Raw genomic sequence first — 22,227 nt, forward strand, 5'->3', positions numbered from 1 at the left:
TCTGGCTGCTCTCGCTCCCCTCTCCCTGAGCTCCTACCTGTGCCTCTTAACATCGACCAGTGTCAGCGGCTGCTGCTGGAAACTGATCCCTTCCAATCCGTGCTGGAGGCGGTCAGACCTGCCTGCAGGGTTACTGCCTGGGCTCAGGTGGGACAGCAGAGTCCCTGGAGCCTCTCTGGGGTGGCAGAAGGGCGTTTGCCAGAAGGCCTGGTGAGGGTGGTGGCAGTGCTGTCGCTCTCCAGCAGGGAGTGCCACCTTTCTGTGATGGCAGTGGCTTCCCTTGGGCTTAGTGAGTGTCCAGGTGGCTCCAGTTGTATAAGCTTTTCAGGAGGCACACCAGAGATGATGTTACTAGTGTAAAACTACACAAGACCCTCTAAAAGCAGAAGTGCCCGCTTTTACTAGGCAATATCTCTGTTTAACTTCTTATTTTTGAAAGTGTTTCTGTGGAACCCTGTTGGGCTCAGCTATTCCATGAGGCTTTCCCAGATGTGCAGGGTAGTAAGAGCAATATTTTTAGTGGTGTATTTATGTGAATAAATACACCTTGGTTCTTTCTCCAGCTTTCATTTGTTTGCCTTCCACAGTGTCTCCATACCTGAAGTCTCTCTCCATGGTGGCTGCTAACAAGTTACTGCATCTCCTGGAGGCTTTTTCCACCACTTGGTTCCTGTTCTCCGCTGTCCAGAACCACCATCTTGTTTTCTTCTTGCTGGAAGTTTTCAACAACATCATTCAGTACCAGTTTGATGGTAAGAGACTGACTGCTGTATTTAGTGGGTTTGCACTAGTTTGGTCCAAGAGAACATGAGATGGAAGTTCAGAGAAAGGCCAAACAGATGACAGAAGGGGAGAAGTGTAGAAACTACTACATGGAGACTTGCCTAGGGTTGAGAAGTTGGGTTAGTAGGTAATTAGTGTTGGGTCCTGACCCAGACAGGCTGGGTTAGAGCAAAATAAGATGGCAGCTAATTAGCAGCATAACATAAGCCTCCTGCAGACCAGAAGATGAAGTAGGCAGAGGGGAAGGAGAAGGGAAAGTGAGCATGTAACACTGAAGTTGTGACTGGCTGGATGCTGCTGTGAAACTGCCCACGTCGCTCAACAATGTAGGTGAGGGCACAGAAGAACTTCCATCTCGTTAAACAGTTAAAAATGCCTCTCAGTTCTACTCTGTCAGGCCTCTGGAGCTGAAGACCAAACAGCCCCAAGTTCTAGCACTTGCTGCCTGTCTAAGAAATGCCTTATCCTTTCCCTCTTAAAAGCGTGAGTCTTTTATCTCAAGGGAATAATAGACTGAGGTCCCTTAACCTGCTAGGGGCTCCTATTTCTCCCTGCTCAAAATTTAATGTTTTGCTTTAAAACTGCAAATCAAGACTGGCCATTCTGCTTCCCTAATGGAAATCTTGCAAGTGGTGATTGCCAGGTCCTAAAACAGCCTTTGTGGCTGTGATTTTGTGTTTTATTTTAGGGGATGGTTTCATTCTGTTCTCTGCCACCTTGCAGACAGTAAGAATTCTGGCCTTTTGGCTTTCCTATTCCAAGCCTGTTTCTCCTCAAATGGAATGCCCCGATTTGTTTTGTGAGCTCTTTTGAAGGTGGTGGAATCTTGGATAACAATCTTTTCCTCCAAAATAGGTGCTAATATGTGGTTTAAACTCTCCTTTTCCTCAGTTGTTTGAATGTCAGTTTTGAAGCTATTTCTTGTTAGCCTTCCAGACTAGGAAGGATTTCACTGAATTTCCTGTGGATAAGAGAATATTGAGCTCTGCTCTTTCTTCCTTGTGCCATTGCCTTTGTGGGTGGAAGCATGGCTCTCTGAGCTTGCGGCATCTCCACAATCGTGCTTCATGTACCCAGTGAGCTGTGCTGTATTGGTAGAGCTCTTTAAGTCTTCCTTTTCTGCTCATTTTGTTGCTGTGATTCCCAGGGAACTCAAATTTGGTCTATGCTGTTATCCGCAAGCGGAATGTATTTCACCAGCTGGCCAACTTACCCACGGACTCACAGTCCATCCAGAAAGGTCTGCAGCGCAAGAAGAAAACTCCCGAGCCTATTTCTCGCACCAACTCCCAGGATGGGGTCTCCATGGAAGGATCACGTCCTGCTGCCCCTGCTGAACCAGGGACGCTGAAGACAAGTTTGGTGGCTACTCCAGGTCAGCTTTAGTTTTAACAGGAGAGAGGTTTGTTTTCTCTGCGAGATATGGTGTGGGCTCACCCTTTCACTGGGTGTGGGAGAGATTAAGAGTTTACATCTGTGAATAACTTACTGCCTCTCTGTCTCAGTTTCAGATCAGTTTGCCCAAGCTGATGACAAACAAGTTAAAGTAAACTGCCTTTAGTTTCTATCCTCTCAGACTTAGTGTCCACATGGCCATTTGTCCTAATCTTGACCTCTTGGCTCAGTTTAATTATACCCATGTGAACTTGTGTTCCTCTTACATGAGGGAGCGTTTTCCTAGAGACAAACTCACTCCTCTGGGGTGATGAGATCAAGGCTAGATCTTGCTTCTTCTGGGGAAAGGAGAACACTTCATATGCTGGCAGATGCGTAGGGTCTGTGCATGGTAGGGCAGAGAAGAACCCCCCGCTTTTAAACGTATTTAATTCACTTGTGTTTCTGAGCATTTTCTCTTTTAAACACAGGAATTGACAAGCTCACAGAGAAGTCACAGGTATCAGAGGATGGGACCATGCGTTCGCTGGAGCCAGAGTCTTCACAGCCTCCCCCAGAGGGTAACCTGCCCTCAGCTGTGAGTGATGGGGAGCCCTGGAGCGGGGTAAGGCCAGACATTCTGGTGCGTAGGGAAGGTGTAGGGCTTGGAGTGGTATGAAATAAAACTGGGGACTTTAGGAGAGGTCTGGTTGGCCCTCTGAAGAAAGACATCATATTAGAGGCAATATGCACACGCGCGCAGTGCTGGAAAACACCATGGTGCTGTTGCATCATCTTGGGTGTTTCATGTTTGTCCTAGTGACACAAGAGCTAGGACACTAGAGGAGTGAGCTTTCTCCACCTTGAAAGCAACTGATAGAGCAGCAAGTGCGTAATTGCAAAGGGACGTATTCCTGATCCAGAAGCTTTTAACTAGGTTCTAACTGCTGCTTCTTTTTCCTCTCCTTCCTTTCTGGGATGGAGAACTCTACCAGAATCTTCTGGATAAGCTGGTATTGTGAAAAATGTGTTCCCATGAGGGCCTGGCTGAGATGCTGCCCTCAGAGTGGTGGCTGATTGGCCATGCAGATGATACAGAGGCCTTGCAGTCTGTGAATCAAGGCTGCGCTGGCCTCCTAGGCTCTGGTGGCAACGTCAGCCTTCTGGCATTTGCTAGTTTTCCCCATCAAGTTATAAACCAGCCGTCTTCCAAATTCAGTGGAGCAGCAGTCTTTTATTGCTCTCTAACTCAGTCCATGTCCTTTCCTGGCCAGTATCAAAAACCTCCAGGCTGTCTTGTAGGAAGTGTATTACGAGGGCTGTCCTGCACACCCTTTCTTCCTTCAGCAAGGCTGCACTTGTACACCTAGCGCTGCTTCATGCTCTGCCTGAGCATTTACTGATCACAGAGCCATTTCATTGCAGTGAGAACACCGCATCCACTCGCACGGGGAGGCATGGCTGCGCTGAGGTGAAAGGCATAGCATTCACAGCTTTTTTTTTTTTTTTCCCCCTCTTACTTTTCTCTGGAATGGCCAAATTGACACATCAGCTCTTGCCAGGTGTGGAGCAAACTGGGCAGGAGGTGATGAGCTGGGATGAGGTGATGTGTTTTAGCGCGGGCTGCTATAGACCGTAGTGGTGCTACAAGAATCTTTCAGTCTGTTTTGCTCTTGACGTGCTTTTGGCTGAGACAGTACTGCAGAATCGGGGTGCAAACGGGGGATGTTTGCAAAGGCATTGCAATCTAGTGGAGCAGGCTGAGGACTCCCATACTCTACCCTTATGTCCTGACCCTCTCTGCTTGTTCCGCGTACGTGTTTGAGCCTGTGGGCCTTTGGTCTCTGACAGATGGTTCCCCATTAGCTGCCCCACCTGGCTTCAGCAATGCTATTTGCATGTCAGAATGTTTGTGGGTGGGGGCCAAAAAGCAGACAGGAGGTGAAGGGCAGTAAAGCAGTGGGTGTGGGATATGCTGTGGGGAGAATTGTGACTGCTATCGCATGGCGCTTCAGGTAGCACACACCTGTCTCCAGGGATTGTGGTGTTTCAGACTGTCTGAACGTTGTCGTCTTTCTGTGCTCCAACCTACTGACTTAAGATAAATGAATTAAGAGGTACTGGATACATTTTAGGATACCCACCCTTATGACTGATTTAATTTCCTTCCTTTATCTGTTGTAATATTCTCCTCTTATCAGTCATGACCATTTCAAAAGTGTCTCGTGAAATGTTCAATGGCCTTCATATTTCGGTGTAATTCCATCTTACCTCTCCTAAATGTGTCAGCTGGCTGCCAGCATTTGGATGGCAGCTGTGAGGGAGGAAGGGCTGTCGGAGAATGAGGAGGAAAGAGGAAGAAGGTGGGGTCATCTGAAGGAAATTAGGTTTTTTTTATGTTTTTATGAATGTTATTTTTAGAAGCTTGAGGAGGACACTTTACTGAAGCTGAACAGGTTGAATGATAAGAATGTAGCTGCAAACATTGCAAAATAATATTGCTGTTTAGGCTTTGAATAAATTGGAATGAACAGAATTCCCAAATATCTTGGGACCGGTTCTGCTTATCCTTCCTGGCCTTCCCTGGTACCAGATGAAGGCCCATGGTCAGCAGGATGTCTTAAGCACACAATTAATTCTGTTGCCAAGAAAGATCTTTGCTTAGAACTTGCAGAAGAAAGGTTTTCATCTTCCAGCAGCCCATGAAACATAATCATGCATCATGAGATCTCTGTGTCCAGCAGCTGGCTCGAGCTGTTCCCCAGTCAGAAAGGGACTGGTACGGCACTGTCAGCGTCCAGTGGATTGCAGCACAGCTCTGTCCCAGGCCTGCTGGTTGCAAAGGTGACGTGTGAATGAGTCCATGCATGTGGAGGTGCAGGATGGCTGTTGGAAGGAAGCACTGTTCTCATTTGTTTTGTAGAAAAGTCAGCTCTAGGTTGTAGAAATGAATGGTCAGGGTGCATTACAAAAGGGAAAAAGCCTCTCCATTTTTACCTTGTGCAGACATTAATAGTGATTTTAAAGAGTTATTTCCTTACCACCGTGAATATTTTGAGCTTTCCTTGGCAGACTTCTAAAGCTAGGGTGACAGTAATGTCTTCAGTATAAGAGAATTTAAAAGAGAGTGATGGCGAGAAAAATAGTGAGAGAATTTGGTCTTGGACTTCTGATCAGAGCTTTCCAAAAAGTGACTAGTGTTGGTGTTTGTATCTGGGGGTATGAGTGTATTGTTCCTTAAGAGGCAGGGATTGTTTAGGTAGGAGCTGCTCGCAGCCCACCCTCGGAAAAATGCTGTTTAAGATAGTCCAGGATGGGCACCAAAAATCGCAGAGATACTCAGTAGACAGAGTTCTGAAAAGCTGTGGCCTTTAGCTGTTTAGTCTCTGTGCTAAAGAAAGAAACATGCCTGAACAGTCTTTTGTTAGTCCCGTTTTAACTCTCCCACTGTGAATTGTTCCAACAGAGTGTCAGCAGCAGTGACTGGACTTGTGACCTTGCCACAGGGTCCTACAACTTAACACCATCAAATATTGCCCCTCACTGGGTCAAAGCAGTTTCAATGAATGAAGGTCTGGTAGGGACAGGCTGAGACGTTTTTTACCAGCTAGGGGAAAGTCAGCAGAAAATGGGTTCTATTTCTTGCTCTAGTGATTTGCTTTTTGATTAGTTTTGTTGTTTTTTTTTTTTTTTTAAATAATGTTTATTGATAGGAAGCATCACATCCCCGACGAGATCGAAGGCGTCTCTCTAGTGCATCCTCCAGTGGACAGTGGACCCCAACTCCTGACTGGGTAAGGAAATCTGGACTGAGGAAATAAATAATGAGGAAAAGAGTTGTGTCAGAAATGCTTTCCTTACCCCCCACCCCAAAGCAGAGACTCCTTCAGAGCAGAATTTCCCCATGGGGAATGTCTTTGACGTGTGATCAAACCTCCAGTAGTAACTACCATCTGCAAAGAAGTATTTTGTTTTACCTGTTTTAAATATTGGGCTAGTTTCATTGAGTGGCTCATAATTCTAGCGCTCCAGGCTTTATTGTACTGCTGTTATGCACTCAGTTCATCCACTGCCATTGTGGGTTTTGTAAACATCATTTGCTGTAGAGATAATGGAGATAACTGTAGAAAACTACTAATGCAGTGCACTAATTTCCCTGCGGGCTTTCATATTTACAGGTGATGTCTTGGAAGTCAAAGCTTCCCCTGCAGACAATCATGCGGCTCTTACAGGTGCTGGTCCCTCAGGTGGAGAAGATCTGCATTGACAAGTAAGTACATTTTTGAAGAGAAAGGGCTGTGCAGTGTGTAAAGAGCTCTGTGAGGTTGGCAGAGTTTTATGAATTTGGAGGGCATCTAGGGGAAACCTTGTAAAGTATAATTGAAAGCGTTACAGTCTCAGCAGAGGAGATATTATTTTGTTTGCCAAGCTTCTTGTTTGTCTGATCCCTTTTTAACTCTTTTTTTCAGTTTCAGAGGAGAGAGTGTGTGTTCTTCGTGGCCACGGTCACTGACTCTATGTTTGTTCAGACTGAAACTTTGTGCTGCTGTTTTGGGGGCATCTATGGGACATGCTAAGGATGTTCCTGATCTGTCTCTTTGCAGGGGTCTCACTGATGAATCTGAGATCCTCAAGTTCTTGCAGCATGGCACACTGGTGGGGCTGCTACCTGTCCCTCACCCCATCCTCATTCGCAAGTACCAGGCTAACTCGGGCACTGCCATGTGGTTCCGGACCTACATGTGGGGAGTTATTTATTTGAGGTAAACCAGCTGGGTGCAGTCTGACTTTTTCTTTTCCAAACTTTCTGGGGCCTGTAAAGAGAATTGCATGCACTCTGCCAGCTCTGGATTGTCTCATATTTACAGGAAAGAAAGGTGGTGTTCCCTTGGAAGAGACGTTGAGCAGGAGACATGAAGGGAGTTGTTCTGGGAGTGCTGCTTGTTTGGGAACTGCCAGCTTTTCTGTTCCCTGCTGCTGCTTAGAGGGGATGGTGCAGAGATTTCACGCAAAGCTCTGGTTTTGTGGGGCATTGTAGATATTGTCATCCCTTTAAGGCCCATTGTCTCTCAGCCAGTGATTTTCTCTTTTGCAAAGTTGAAGGCATTCCGTATAGCCGTCTCCTGTAATCTTGGCTCTGAAATTTGAATTTCATGTACCTGGCCACAGGGAGTAAAGTGGATCTTGTCTTTCTCTCCCAGGAATGTGGATCCCCCTATCTGGTATGACACAGATGTGAAGCTGTTTGAAATTCAGCGGGTCTAAGAGAGCACTTACCTCTACTAAGAGAAACACACTGGATCTAAGGACTGCTGTGTGCTGCTTCGTCACAGCTATTCCTGCGTTTCATATCCAGCTGAGAGACCAAAAGGACAATCACTTCATTTACCTCCCTGTCATTTAAAGCTTTAATTGGGACCTGCTTGGACATTCCTCCCCCCAGCTCACTTCTCTTCCCTCACCCTTCACCATGAAACTTGAGTGAAAGATGTCTAAGGGATTGTCCATTGTTGTGGTTGCACTAGAAATCAGACTGTTCTTAGCTCTTCTGTTCCTCTTTTGCTCCTGGTTGTGGTTTGGAAACCAATCTGACCCTGTCCTTGCCCTGGTCAGAGTCAGTGTTTAATTGAAAAAGACTAGCTGTACATTGGGTGCAAGGGAGAAGCTGCTATTCCTGCACAAGATGGGGTTTGGAAACTGCAGTTGCTTTCATGTGGCTCCATAAAGTTTCCGGAGCATCCCTTCTGGCTGCAGGTGTCTCCCTGGTGTCTCAGTTGCATATTGGTAGGGAAGTCTTTCACATCCAAATGAAAGGAAAGTTGCTGAAGGAAAACTCTGTGTCTCAGTTACAAATCTCCCTTCTCCTTTACTGGAAAGCTGCTTAAGAAGTTTTGTAGTAGCTGGTGCTTTGGTGTGGCATGATAAGTTTTTCCTTGGCTTCCAGGCCCAGCAGCCTGACCTTCATGGTGGGCTGTTGCAATGAGTGTGTGTTACTTTGGAAAGCCCTGCTTAATCCATGTGGGCACACAGGGAGGAAGGGACTGGCTCAGTGAGAGCAAGGAGAAGAGATGTGACTGTTAAACTCCCTTAGTCTTCTGTTGGCTGCAAGGACAGTGTCACCTGGGTTTGAAAGGGACCATATCGTTCCATCTGTGCCTGGCAGGCTGATGCAGTGCAGGGAGTGGAAGGGTCTTTTGCACACTACTGCCTAAGGCAGGGGATTGAGGAAGGCACTCAGGGAAGTTGTAGGAGGAATTTGGAAGTTGTAGGAGGAAAAGCATCTCCATGTCACTGGGGAGCAGAGTGTTCTGAGGCAAAGTTCGATTCTTCAGGGCATTTTGCTAGTGGCTGAGTTATCAGATCTTGAATGTATTGGGTCCCAAGCAAGCTGGGAAGCTGGAATTAGAATTGGTGGGAGACCTGCTGTTGCTGGCTTGGGGGTTGCGCATTGGCAGGTGGAGACATCCTGGGGTTTGAGTCGGATTTTATGTTCTGCTGGGAGGGGCTGCTATTTTAGACCTGCGTGGTCTTTGGACAATGAAATGTGAGGGGTCCTGTCATGAGCTAAGAGCTTTCCCTCTCCACCAAAGCGTAGTCCTTGGTGCTCTGGTGTTCAGACTCTCAGGAAGATCACTGGCCATGAGCTGTTTGCTACAGTTTAGAACCAGTGAAATCACTCCATGGAAACTGGTCTCGCACGTTAAAGTAAGGGGACAGGTATGGCACGCTCTTCTGTGTCTGTAACCCGTGCCGAAGTTTTGAAGCTAAAGCAATAGCGACACGACCATCTTCTCCTAGAGAGAGTGCTGTGCTAGTCTATTGCTGGCTTGTAGTCAGGTAATTTCCTCCTTTGGGTGCTGAAAGGGGACTGGAGTCCCAGGCCAGCTCAAAGCTGAAATAAAGCCTAAGGGGTTTTCTGAAGGATAAGAAATATGTGAAATAAAGAGAGATTTATTCCCCCACCCACCCTCCATTTCCAGCCCACTTTGCCATCTATCACTACTGCCATCCTGACCCTATCTCTGTTCGGATGTAAACAGGGTGAGGTCTCTTTTACCTGGAATCTCTCTCGTATATAAGAATGTGATTTGGTGGGACCAGCCTCTGATTGTATGGCACTTGCACCTCACAGCTGGAATGGGGCATCCTGCGTCCCATGCGCTTGCCTCTTCCCTCCCATGGATCTGCTGGTTCTCATGATCTCTTCCATCCTCTCTTTTCTGCTTTGTTTCTTTGTGAATTTCTCTGGAAACTTTTTTGTTTGTTTCTTGGTGTTTGGAGTCTGATCCTTGTTCTGTGGAAATCAACTTGCACTGTAAACTATTTGCTTACTTACAGAGAGAAAGATAAAGATTATCTGAAACACGCAGTTGGTTGCTTATTTTTTTTTTTCCCCAGAGAGGTTTATAATCTTGTTTGTCTTGTGCTGGAGTGATCTGTGCTACTAGGAGACCGTGTGCTGGCTTCCTCTGCAGTGTGTGGATTTTTTTTGTAATCAGAAATGAAGATTGAACTCTGGAAAACAAGGCTGAATTTTGTGGTTTTGGCCATTTGTGTGCTTACATCATGAGGCACCATCCAAGGTAACTGCCTCAAAGGGTACAGAAGAGGACCTAGATCAAACAGGATCAAGTCTCTTGACTTTGTGAATCATGTACCAACACATTTGTGTAGTTGAGACCCATAAAACAGGCACTCCGGCCCTGGGAGAGCTCTGGAAGTCATTCACGGATGGCAGATGACAAAGGAGCAGGTGGGCCACTGACGTGTGGTGGCTGTGTTGGATTCAGGAGTCACGGCTACCTCGCTTCTCACTAGGCTTTCGGAGTGCTGTCCCCAGCCCCGCTGTCAGCCTTGTGAAGGGCCTGAAGGCAGTTTTAATTTCATGCAAACTGTATTCATGGTTTTATCCCTCCTGGGGGTAGATGCAAATCAGTCCAGAGCTTGAGTCACGTAGAACTAGATCCCTCTGAAGTGAAAGGGTTGAAATTTTGGACCCCATGTTTCTCTTTGGCCCGGAAGAGTGCTTTTATTGTTGCCGGTTGTGGGATTTCTTAACCGTTGTCTGCAGTGTTAGAACTGGGTGTTTTTAGAAAAGGACATAGAGGGCCTTCACCACTTACCTGATTTATAGTGGCTTTGTGTAAGAGTTGGAGGGGGTGGGCTTCATTCCTGTTTGTGCCGAATACAATCATGTATTCGGGTAGTCCATCCTGTTTACCAGCAAGAAATCACAAGCTGACTTTGCTTTCGGTCCATACTTGTGTGTAGTGTCTATGTGACTTAGTATTTATAGCTCAGTGGGAGACCTCCAAAGTCACCTGCTCCATGGAGTCTGAGTAACTTAAACTGTGTTTATCTATTATATCGCAGATAAAATCCAGGTCATGGATTTGCCCACGAAGTACATCATTGCATGTACCCAGGCTGTCAGTAACTAGGAAGAAGATTTGAGGTCCTGTTCATCATTTAAAAGGGCCAGACCTTGGCATGTATTTCCTGTAGATCCCTTGGGACAAACTGTGAAATGAGAATAATAATTAACTTTATTGGAGCCTAATTTATCCAGCTGTTATTTCTCATGACGTATTTCTGTTGACACAGGCCTAAGTAAAAACACTTACTGGGCAAAGTTCATGCTTGTGCAGTCATTCTCACTTAGTTTCACAGAAAGGTGCTATCATTGCCTGAATGCTGAATCCTTAGGAGAGTGGGATGTGCGTGGTCAGGAGTTTCTAGCTCTCGGCAGTGTTACTGTCTTGAGAGAGTTTGTTTTTCTATGGGATCACCAAAAAGCCCCATAAATAGGCTTCTTCCCACACTGCTTCTGGGATTGATTTATAGAGGAACAGAAGCAATAATATAGGGTTTTTTTTACTGTGTCTTTTGTACCGTGCTACTTTGGCCTTGGTTAAGAGTCATGAAAGATTTTGATAGCAACAAATGGAATGATTGTATAACAAGGCTCGCCCTTAAACCTCATATAACCTCTGAACCCAAGAGTGGTGTATGTCAATGGCAGTTGGTTTTGAATCTGGTCTTTGGTGAGTGCAGAGCAAACCCAGAAATTTCACAAGATACACGTGAAAATTCAATCTCTCTTTATTTCCATTCATCAGGCTTTGTATTTGGGACCCATAGTCACAAGCCCCCTGCTCTCTCATGCGCTTTCAAAGCAAGCGTCTCCTATGGAACAAGTACGAATGGGTCTTTGATCAGGCACCACGCTGTGCAACTATTCCCTTACGCGCAGCGCACCTTGTGAAATGTTTGTGGATGTGCAAAGCAGCAGTGAGGATCAAAGTGTTGGGGTAGGGAGGGATTCACTGTAGTATTTGTCAGTAGCTCTTTTTGTGACCTAGCTCTGCACGCAAGGGTGGACCTTTGCTAGTACACGCTGGTGATAACGCCATGCACAAGTAGCATCAAGTAAAGACCAGCCATGGTATTTCTCTAGTGCTTCTCACTTGAGGCTCTGTGAGTGCCTGTAAGGAGAAATAGCATTTATTCTCAGTAAAGCAAGGTAATGCTATAGCTTCTGTTTTCAATAATGGGAAAAGGTATACTGAACCGGTGCAGGTCTGAAGGCCCGTCCTGCTCTTCAGTACTGAGAGCTGCAAGAGTTTGGCACTTCAGTGGGGCTGGGTCCTACGGGACTCGTGTGAGTAGGTGTGCCAGATGTCAGCACCGGGAACAAATGGAAACAGCCCCTGTTCTGACCATTACAGCAGCTACCAGCATGATCACCCTTCTGAAAATGATACAAAAGGCGTATGTTTGGTTTGTTTCTGAATGACTGTGGGTTTATGTGCTTCTACTGTGGCTGGTACTGATATGTCTCTTCTGTGCTGCAGGAGGGTGGGTTGGTGAGCAGTGGTGGGGCTGGTGGTCCTTGACTGTGGATTTTTGAAGTTCTGTGGAGTGTAGGTTAGTCTCTGTTGCTTCTGTTGAAGGCTGCTCTTGCATTCTTTCATCTGGGGGATTTCAATAGGAGCTGGTAAAGTCCCACTTACTACCATAGAGCATCCACTGGCAGACTACTGAAAAGTACCAGCATCCTTCCTTAGAGCAGTAAAACAGTTTGTTTGTGGGCTTTGAGTCTATTCTCTATGGACAAAAAATGATAATATAAATCAACCTCCTTTTCTTCTGAAACTCGGGGAGGTGTTGTGCAAGGAGAAGTCAAAGCAGAATCTGGAAGGAAAAAGCTTAAAAGCTTCCACGTGCATATCTGCTGCTTACTGCATCTTTGTTCAGCATCATGGTTTCGCCCCAGCCTCTGGGGTGGGGAGTCAGCTTGGTTCAGGCTGTGATGTAGACCTCCAGGAGCCCCCCGACGGAGTGCATTCGGTAGAACACACCCAGCGGGAGGCCAAAGTTCACAATCGCAAACCAGGTAGAGTAGCCATAAAATGACTTTTCCAGTCCATTCTCGAAGACAGGGTGAGCCCCGAATGTGGGCATGACCCAGAGCTAAAGAGGTGTAAAAGAAAAAGAACAGAAGTCAGAGGATGACAAACTGTCTCCTACCTGCACTCTAATCTCAGCACTGGCTCAAGTGATTGTAGGAATATTTCAGGAGTATCAGAGGAGTCTCCCTGCCAGGGAAGAGAAGGAAAATCCCCTAGTTATGCTGCTGACTCCTTGCTGTAAGTCAAATCCTGTTGAATTCCTGGTAACCTAATGATAGCCTCATTCTGCCCCAGGCAGCTTCATCTTTCTACAGGATTTCACTGTTTCCTTGGCCAATTTGTCTTCACTGGATTAAGGCTGCATCAAAGATCCATGTTGATTCAAGATCCCAGAGCACAGTGTACTTTACTGGGTGAGTTTCAATCCTGGAGACTCATGCTTACAAAGACTCACTGCTGCTGCCTCATGTTTCTCCACCTATCTCATGAAACACCCATAATGAGTTTGATAATTTTTTCAGAGGCTAAAATTTTGTCATGGAAGGATTTATTAGCTGTCTCCTTCCTGCACCCAGGAGACCTAGCCATATTTGACTCTTAAGTTAAAAAAAAAAAAAAAAGACCTTATGAAGACCTAATTATGGAAGTGGAGTATTAACAGCAAAAACAGTCTTGATTTGCCTCACCAGTAGTTTGAAACATGGTAGGTAAAGGTGTCTCGTCTGGAATAGCATCCAAAGAAAAAGACAAGGAGAGCATGTCTGTATCACAGGTCATGATGGCTTAGCCAAGCTGTGGTGTAGAAAAGAGAGTAATACTTACTATGATATTGCACAAAACCAAGAAGAATGAGATCTCCCTTAATGCTCTTCTCTTCCAGCTCAGGTGAGAGTAACTATGGATATAGGACAGAGAAACTTTCCGGATCTCCTGTCCCAGCTCCAGCATGTTCACTCCTCTCTGATCATAGGCTTCATGATTCTGCCCTTCTTTCATTTCTTCCTCTTTGTCAGGAGGCATCTGTGTGTGCTCCTGGTTGCTGCTTGTTGTGGTTTCCTCCTCACCAGGTAGCTCTGAAGCCGCTGCTTGATCCTTAGCATGTTCTGCGTGTGTGGCCTCACTCGCTGCTACAAAGGGCTGTCGGTGAAGCCCATCAATGATGAAGACATTTTGGGTGATGTTCTGAAAGATGAGGAGGACAGAATGGGACAGGATGAGACTGTTCAACAGGTCCCTGGGGTCAGTGGCCACAATGGCAACAATAGAGAAGTAGGACATGCCGATTTGGCCAAGGGCTGCCCCCATCAACAGGATCACGTCCAGGCTGCGAGTTGGGTTCTTCAGCGTGTCCAGCTCCTTTTTTTCTAAGGCATGGATGATTGTTCCAATCACTGCGCCCACACTCATCAGGGGCAAAAGCACAATGTAGTAGGAATAATAGATCACGAAGGCCTGGCGGCTGGGGACTGAGCTGGTGGCCTGGATCTGGTACATCATAAAGACACAGATCCCGATGATTACAGCAATGGTGCCCAGCAGTGGCCCAAAGACCACCCCCTGGAGCCTGAACCTGGGCTTGATGTGAGGGACATGGTGGTCACTGATGCGTCTCCCCACGTTCTTCCACATGACGTACAGCACAGAGCAGCAGACGAGGCAGTACTCAGTGTTGAAGGGGTAGAGCAGGATGTAGCCCTTCTGGAAGACTTTGCAGATGGTTGTGTTTGGGCACGTGCACGAGGCAGTCTCATTGCCTGGAGCATGAGAAGAGGAAGGCAACAATTAAGAGGGACATGGCCTGGATTTCATGGCTATCTTTGGGATTTCCTTGTGTGCAGACACAACATCTGTCTCTGTGTATCTCAGAAACAGTGATCAGTAGGAAGTTAAGTGATTACCACTTGGTCCTCAAGGCTGCGAGGATTTAGAATAACAGGGTTTAGCAAATGTCTTTTTCCCAAATACATAGTGCTGCTTCTGGTCAACACCATAGGTGCTGGATGAGAGAGACATCCCTTCCTTCACAGTGAAGCCCCCTCTGTCTCTCCCTAGAAGTCATCTATGGCAGCCTAACACAAATAGGGATGTGAAAAAGGAGCCTTGCCTTCAAATCGCTGCTCCACCTCACGCAGCTGAGACTCGATCTCCACGTGAATGGTGTCGTTGGTCACGGCCAAGAGCCAGAGGAGGAGGTTAGTGGCTATGGTCAACATCAGCCCACACCTGGGAGAAGAGAAAGGCACTTCTACAGTATGTTGCCTGGTGGAGAATGTTTGTGACCTGGCTGTGTGTCCACCTGCCATGTGGTGCTGCCCTTTTTCTTGCTTACTCATGCGCAGATGGGTGCAAACACAGTGCATTTGTGCCTGTTCTGCGTGTGGGCGTTGGTGTGTAATTTTGCACACCTGAATACAGCTGAATACACTCCCGTTTGGGCATTTGCAAAGGAGCAGGGCAGACAATGCCAGGCTTGCTGGTGAAACTGGCCTAAGTCTGGGCGCAGTTGAGGGAGGAAAGGCTGAGACATCTCCCAGTGATAGGAATGGGGAGGCCGCCCACCCTCATCCCCTAGTCCCTGAATTGATCCCTGAGCCATGCAGCAGGAAGGTGTTTGGGGTTAGGAGGAAGCAACAAGCTTTGCAGCAGTCCAAGGCACAAGTGAAAACCAAAGGGAGCTGGTGAGCTCAGGTCAATGGAAGGAGCATGAGTCTGGTCAAGTCATAGCCTGGTTCTTGTGTGATGCACAATATGGAGAGTCTGCTAAGATCAGCTGAAGACAGCTCTAGCAGGAATAAGGGAGATTGTAGACAGAAAGGAAGTTTCTTTAGAGAAGTAGAAGGCAGTTTTTCCCCTTTTTGTACCTGGTGAAGTTGTGCTGGACTTGAATGCAGTCCTTAGAGTGATGCCACAGAAAAAAAGCCTGCAAATCGATCACAATAAGGACATGAGCAGGATGCAGCTGGCAGCCTGCCGCACGCGCGGTGGAAATGGATAGGCAGGCGAGAAGGCATGTGTCCAAGTGGGAGCAAACCTGCCTCTGTGTGTGGTACAGGGGTACGTGTGTACCTGCGTGTCAGTGTTGGGCATGTCCTGGCACCCTTAGGTGACTGCAGCATGTGTGTGCCTGCACCTAATGCAGGTCTAGGAGATCTGCTTTTCTCTGTCTTGTATAAACATGGGTGTTTGCTGTTAAGATGGGAGCTAGTTTACTTTTCAAATACGCCTTTGGGTCTGGAAAGAAGAGAGTTGGTATCAGAGTAACAAGTTGCAAACGGTGTGGGACACTTGTCTGCAAAGGATTTTGTTGGGGGGCTGCATTAGCAAATAGAGAGAGAGACGTCTCGCCAAACATCGCACTGACAAAACCTGAAATTTCCCTTCCTCTCTCCCTACTTTGATGCTTCAGAACAAACTCTTCTGGACCCTACAGTATGTCAGGTATTGCTAGAGGGATTTCTTTGTAAATCTTACTACTTCATCTCTCCATCTGGCACATCAGGAGTGTGGATGGGTGGTATTTGAAATGGTGTGAGATACTTTAATGCTCATGAGAATGCCTCGTGCACTTGTGCACATGAGAATGCCTTTTCCAAGTCTCCCCACTCCTCCCACCCCTCGGGCTCCCAGGAATGGGACAGAGAGAACAAGCGAGCTTTCGGAGGGTAACGTACAGTACCTGGGTCAAAATAAAAAAGATTTCAATGCTGGGGAACACAATTTCCACCCTGGATTTGCACTGGATGAGAATTGCGCTGTAGCCGATCTGAAACACGTTCAGGAGGATGCTGAAACTGGCGAACAGCAGCACTGACCCTGGGCAAACAGCAAAAGCAGCAGTAAATAAACAAAGACGAGTCTGTGGAGCATCTGGTGGTTCAGCTTTAGGAAGGGACTGCAGAGTGAGGTTGCATTGGAGGCTGAAGGGGAGCCAAGTTCAAGACTTTCCTGGCTGCTCTAGTTCCTCTCTGTGGCGTCATCCACTATGCCCTTCTCTTCCCCAAGCCTTGCACCACAAGCTAACTACATCTCCTGTGGCTTCTAGCTCTTTTAATAGTGGGGGAGTGACTTCCTTATCTTCTCTATCAAGCACTGAGAAGAAGGGGAAAGGCTTGAGATAATAAATAAAAGTAGAACTCACCTCGAATCCAGATTGGCCCAGCGTGGGAATCCCGGTACAGCACTGCGTGCGGCTGCCGACTGGTGCCCAGCAGGTAGTAGATGATCCAGCACAGGCACAAGACTTTGAGGATGGAAAGCAGGATCCAGACATCTGCCAGTGTGATGGCCACATGGTTGAAAATCATACTGCTGATGAAGGCGCTGCCCAGAAACACCACATTCATGGCCAGCAGCCCTGAGAAGAGCTGCCCAGCTTTCTGAGCTTGCCTGTCCCTCTGCTGCACTGAAGAGCAGTGACGGTACAGCCAGAACTTCTCATAGTGGATCGTGGAGGTGTCTGGTGGGGCTGAGGCTGGCCTGCTCTTGCAGTGGTGGCAGGGCTTTTGCTTTGAGACTTTGTTGCCTGGCATGGCTCATCTGCCTGGGGGTCACCTGCCACGTTGAACAAAGGGGAGGTTAAAACTAAAAAGGATGGTGGGGGGGCATGCCGAGAGGTGCTCTGTTGTAAAAGACACTTGTGTGGTGGCCTCCCTTGCTTGGTTTGCAGCTTCCCCTTCCCTCTCCAGAAGTTGGATGAAGGGGAAAAGAGATTGGTGTTTAGCCCAGGTTGGGTATTGAATTTCCCAGTTGGATAGTCATTGCGGGGCACTGGGAAAAGGTCGTTCTGCCAAAGGCTGTCCAGAGACATCTGCATTAAAACAGGTATTTGATGTCTCTGCCCTGCCCCACCAGTACTTGGAGCTGTTGGGACCAGAGGTGACCAAATTGTTCCCATCCTCACCTTTCACACCTCCTCTGCGGAGAGCCTTGGATTCAGGTTTCCTCCTTTCCCTTTGTTGCTGTAAAGATTAGGTATAGAGAGCAAGCTCAGACCTGCTCTAAAATTAAGAGCTGTTTGATTTTGGTTGATGGGTCCACCCCCTTCCTTGTGTTTTGGGGCTGTGAGAGTTACCACCACACTCCTCCTCGTATGATTGCACAAATTGTGGTAGAGCTGGAGAGAATGAAAGAAAGTCTGTAAGTTTTGATCTAAGCTGCTGGGAAAAGATGCAGCCTCCCACCCAGGAGGGCTGAGAATGGGACAGAGTTAACACCTGGGGTTTTTTTTGTGGGTTTTTTGTGTTTTTTTTTTTTTCTTTTCTTTTTTTTTTTTTTTCCTTCTTGAAGCACAGAGGAAAAAGCACAGAGCTGTGAGCACTCTGACACGGAGGAGCTTGAGGAATTTGCACAGATGGACAGCCAGAACCTGGGAGCTTTCCTATCTAGTTTTTGGAGAAATCTCAGTAGGACTGTATTGCCCATGCGAGGGGAATCTCCTTGCTCACGTACAGCAATCAGGCAAGCTCAGCTTCTCTGTAGATTCGGTAAATGCAAAGGTGCTTTCGCTCCAGGGAGTGACTCTGGCCGCGGTGGGGGTGGCTGGAGTGAAAGCAAATCCTTGAGATGTGTTTTAGGGTCAGGGGAATTATATGTAGTTGTCTTGGGGCTTTGGGGGAGAAGTTGTCTGAGAAGGGGTTGGAATTTCAGTGCTTTCCCTTGCCTTTGCACATGCACTGAGGTGCTCTGTCTCTCTTTGTCTCCAGGGATTCGGTGCGCTTCTGTTAGTGGAGATTGATCCTAAACTCTTCTCCATTTGGCTCCAAAACTCTCCTAACTTAGTAGCGCAGGAGCAAATGCCCACGCTTCACCTAGGGCCATAACTACTCTGCTTTGGGGTCAGGGGAGGGAAGGGAGAGGCCATTAAATCAGAAGGAACAGATGGAAATGCACCCGGGCTGCATCAGGAGGTACCCAAGCTGCCCACAGCAGCTGCTGCCATGGACCCAACCTCTTCACCCCACCACCGTGTGCGGCTGAGAGCAGCCGAGCCCCAGCCCTTACCTCCCTGCAGCCTCCTGCTGCCAGACGAGTGGGAGAAGCTGTCGGTGCCGCCTCGGTTACAGCCGATGTTAAACCCACTTGCTGGAGTGCCACCAGGATGCACGGCGAGTCTTTCCAAGGGACCAAGATGTAGGCAGAAGCTGTCAGGGCTGCTCCCCGCTGAATGCGGCCTCTGCTCTCAGCCCATTGATTTTTTCCCTCCTTGTTTACTTTGGGTCTATTATTGTCATTACATTAATTACGCAGTGAGAAGCTCTGGGCTCTGCCAAGGGCAGCCAATGGCCATCAGCTCCTTTATACACCTGCTGGGTTGCCCCATGTCAACGGCCTCGGCGCATGATGTGCCAACTGGTAAAACCACAAGCTGCGATGACTAATTTGTGCCAGAGCTCAGGCGAGCAGAGAACTAATCTCCTGGCACAGGCTTGTGCTGGGAGCACTTAGCCACGCTGCTTTGGATAAAATCCACTTGAGTTCCCCACTCCCTTGTTTTTAGGTAGATCTTAAAATATTTTTTTTCTCAAGCAGACCATTACTTTGTGCCTTTATCCAGGCCGCGGGTACCCAAACTGACCCAAAATGCAAAACTCACAGTCCAGCCTAAGTGAAGGGATGATGCCAATTTGATGCACTTCTGGCAGAAATGTTCCTTCTTTGGGGGCTGACAGTTATGAGCTGTTAATGCTGATTTCAGAGCCAGACCCTTGTGTGCAAACCCCACAGGTTCAGCCGTGTGGGGTCGGTAATGCTCTAGATGCAAGCTGTACTGTCCCTATTCCCTTTCCTGTTGCAAGGCAAACTGATTTCTGCCTTGGGACTCCATGGTGAGCTGATCCCCTCCTAGTGTAGTGCCTGGCAATGGGGATTTGGTGTTCCTGGCTGAGCTGGTGAGCCCAGAGGGTCCATCAGGAGAGGATGGACCCCTCCACGGAAGGAGAGTTTTCTGTGTGTCCCAGAATGAACCCCCGAGCCGTGGTGTTCTTGCAGCTAGCAAACATGTGAGTTGGGAGTTCAGAGCCATGAAACACTTCCCAAGAACCTGATTAGGGGTAGGAGTGGGTGGGGGAGCACAGGTTATCATGTGTGGGGATGTGACGAAAGGGACGGAAAACAAGAGTGAAAGGGGCCCATTGCTCCCGGGCAAGAACACCTGGTGTATGCCAGTGCAGCCGTTGTGTTTAATGCCTGCCAGCAAAACGGTTGTGTTTAATGTCTGACCGAACCCTTGTATTGCTGTGGGAGAGCCCGGATGCTTTGTTCTGGGCAGGTTTTCATGAATATGCATGGCTATATTTGTTCTACCTTCCCTTAAAGCATCAACATCTCCAGCCTGCTCAGGGGACCACGTCCTTGTGTCTTGCTTCAATGCTCTGGGATCCCCTGAGTGCAATCGGGGTCTCCTTTTGGTGCCTGGCTCTTCTCTGGACCCCATTCTAGAGCTTAGCAGGGAACTGGGATCTCCCAAGAGCTATTTGGTGGCCTCCTTGTTGAACAAAGCCGGTAGTTTACACGTGAGATGTTAACAAACTGGGATGTTTTTCAGTGCACGTGGTCCTAAACTGGGGTGACTGCAGAACTGGGAAACGGAGGCAAAGAGTCTGAATATATCCTGGGGTAAATAAGTTTGAGTGGAACTGCAGGTTTTTCCTTTAAAGGTGGGTCTGAAATAAAGTGCTGGGGCCTGCTGTGCCCCAGTGGTTTTGCCAATGGGACTGTGCATCTGGGCTGAAAAGATGAGGCATCCTTCCTAGCCTGACTTGCCCCCTCCTGGCTTTGGAGCTGAGATTGAACCCAGAGGAGTTGTAAAGCCCCAGGAAACTGGTTAATCCTCCTGATTTGGCCTTTACATTGAAGAAGAATGGCTGTTTAACTTGAACGTATTGACACAAGCGTAACCAAGTCATTAGGTAAGCGAGCACGCAGGAGAGGGACAGGAAGGGAGAGGATCAGTTGAACTGATCACATAAATCACTGCCCTGCTCTGCCCTGGGGAAGCTGCCTTTACTCAGAGGCTGGGAGAAAGCTGCTAGACGTTAGGAGTGATGTTTGCCCCTCTATTATTGGTAGTCTGCTGCTTAATGGCGTTATCTGTGCACTTAGCAGTAATAACACCCAGGCTGGGCCAAGCGGATCTGTAAACAGGACCTGGGGAAGGAGGTTCATGCTCAGCTGCTGTGTTTGTCCAAAGGCCTCGCGACTCCCTGGCCAGCCCACACCCTTCCTTTTTCTCTGCCGATAACCGTGCCGGCGACGTCTCCTGCGGGCTTGGTGAGTCTTTTTAGGATGACTGTAAAGAGCAGCCTCATCCAACATGGGTGAGGGTGAGCCATGCTGCACCACCGCAGCTCCATCCCTCGCTTCGGGAGAAGATGGGCTGCATGCATATGTGCTGGCTCCACTCATGAAGCACAGCTTTGTATTTTCCCTGCTGGCCCTCAGTGCTTCGACCTCCTGCCGGCATTGAGTTGCTGCTTGCTGGCAAGGACCCCACTGCCATGATCCCTGGGAAGTGCCGCCTCCACCACCACCTCCTGCCCTGTCTCCCAGCACACCCCGGAGCTGGTCCTGCTCGCAGGCTGCACCTTGCCTTGTGCTGCAAACCCATCCCTCAGCTCCACACGGGTGACCTCCTCAGTGCATCCACTTTCTCGCTGCTGCGTTGACAGGTAATAATTAACTTGGATTCCTCCCCTGTCTCTGACACACCTCAGAGTAAATCACCCAGATAAAAGGCTTATTTTTTTTTTTTCTAATAAAACAAAACTCGCCCTCAAATAACAGATGATTAAGAAGCAGAGGAGGGGATGCGAAACACTGGTAGCGGTGGGATAATGACTCAGTTCTGGCCTTGATTGAAGGCTATGGCCTTCCCTGCTTTTTTCTGAGCGGTGATTTCTGATCTCCTGCTCTTTGGCTCTTCCCCTTCTTGCTGCTCTCCCTTGCTGGCTCCAGCACCGCGTGTCTCAGGCCAGGGTCTGGATCAAGACCTTTTCGGCACTCGTGCAGTGGCTGGAGTCCTGTGACTGGATCTGCAGGGCTGGGCTCTTAAACCTGGCATCCCTTGAGGAGTGATTTTTATTGGTGGGATTCAGTGCTCCCACCAAACCTCTGCGGCACAGCAGGTCCTCAGCTCCCTGGCAGGCCAAGGAGGCTTTTATACCAAAGCCAGCGAGACTGGAAGCCCCTGGCAAGACATGAGAGCCCCAGGGCAGCCCATTGCTTTCCTGTAGCTCTTCGTTTGCAACAGCTGCCATTTAAACAGTCACCCTGAGGCACATCATTGTCCCTGTTTCCCACCCCCTAATGCGGATCTGATCTCTGTTCCATAATTGATGCAATGGCAGGAGCAGTCCAAAGGATGCTGCCAGTGACCTCAGTGCCCAGCCTTATTCTCTGCTCTGACGCAAGCTTTCACCCAGCTCCCGTGCCTCAGTTTCCCTCCTTCCAGGTGTGGAAGATGGAGCTAATAGCAGTGACTTTTTGCAGGGATCTGTCATGAGGATGCGTGTACAAAGGACAGAGTGGCTCTTGACTGGCAGGACCCCTTCACGGTCCTTACGTTTGGGGTGTTCTCCCCTCCCATAAAACTCTCCGTCAGGGAGACGTGTACCGCAGTTTAACTGGGCTGTGAGGAGGTGTGTCGCGGGTCTGGAGTGAA

The 22,227-nt window shown here is 48.1% G+C and overlaps 2 protein-coding genes across 2 annotated transcripts in view; one reads left to right on the forward strand and one right to left on the reverse strand.

The window, feature by feature from the left end:
- The window catches only part of HID1 (HID1 domain containing), a 32,127-nt gene extending 22,608 nt beyond the window's left edge, over positions 1 to 9,519 (forward strand). Inside the window, exons 13-19 of the mRNA XM_054221927.1 lie at positions 588 to 752; positions 1,931 to 2,158; positions 2,649 to 2,782; positions 5,871 to 5,951; positions 6,336 to 6,427; positions 6,762 to 6,920; positions 7,359 to 9,519. Coding sequence (XP_054077902.1) covers positions 588 to 752; positions 1,931 to 2,158; positions 2,649 to 2,782; positions 5,871 to 5,951; positions 6,336 to 6,427; positions 6,762 to 6,920; positions 7,359 to 7,422 — 923 coding nt within the window. The 3' untranslated portion in view covers positions 7,423 to 9,519. The remainder of the gene's footprint in view (positions 1 to 587; positions 753 to 1,930; positions 2,159 to 2,648; positions 2,783 to 5,870; positions 5,952 to 6,335; positions 6,428 to 6,761; positions 6,921 to 7,358) is intronic.
- Positions 9,520 to 12,459: 2,940 nt separating this feature from the next.
- On the reverse strand, positions 12,460 to 17,098 carry OTOP3 (otopetrin 3). The gene is made up of 6 exons (XM_054221754.1): positions 16,708 to 17,098; positions 16,246 to 16,382; positions 15,431 to 15,489; positions 14,674 to 14,792; positions 13,392 to 14,323; positions 12,460 to 12,630 (listed from the first exon to the last, which is right to left on the reverse strand). Exons 1-6 carry the CDS (start codon positions 17,096 to 17,098, stop codon positions 12,460 to 12,462), a joined length of 1,809 nt encoding a protein of 602 aa, XP_054077729.1.
- Positions 17,099 to 22,227: the final 5,129 nt, after the last annotated feature.

Source organism: Rissa tridactyla, chromosome 15 (assembly GCF_028500815.1).
Source record: "Rissa tridactyla isolate bRisTri1 chromosome 15, bRisTri1.patW.cur.20221130, whole genome shotgun sequence".
NCBI lineage: Eukaryota > Metazoa > Chordata > Aves > Charadriiformes > Laridae > Rissa > Rissa tridactyla.

What these genes read in the sequence shown, in the direction of transcription:
- OTOP3 (XM_054221754.1), bottom strand. Translation starts at nt 17,098, where the DNA reads ATGCCAGGCAACAAAGTCTCAAAGCAAAAGCCCTGCCACCACTGCAAG. An exon ending in TCTTTTTTATTTTGACCCAG is followed by an intron (nt 15,490 to 16,245) that starts GTACTGTACGTT and finishes ATCGATTTGCAG; the next exon opens with GCTTTTTTTCTGTGGCATCA. An exon ending in GTCCAGCACAACTTCACCAG is followed by an intron (nt 14,793 to 15,430) that starts GTACAAAAAGGG and finishes CTCTTCTCCCAG; the next exon opens with GTGTGGGCTGATGTTGACCA.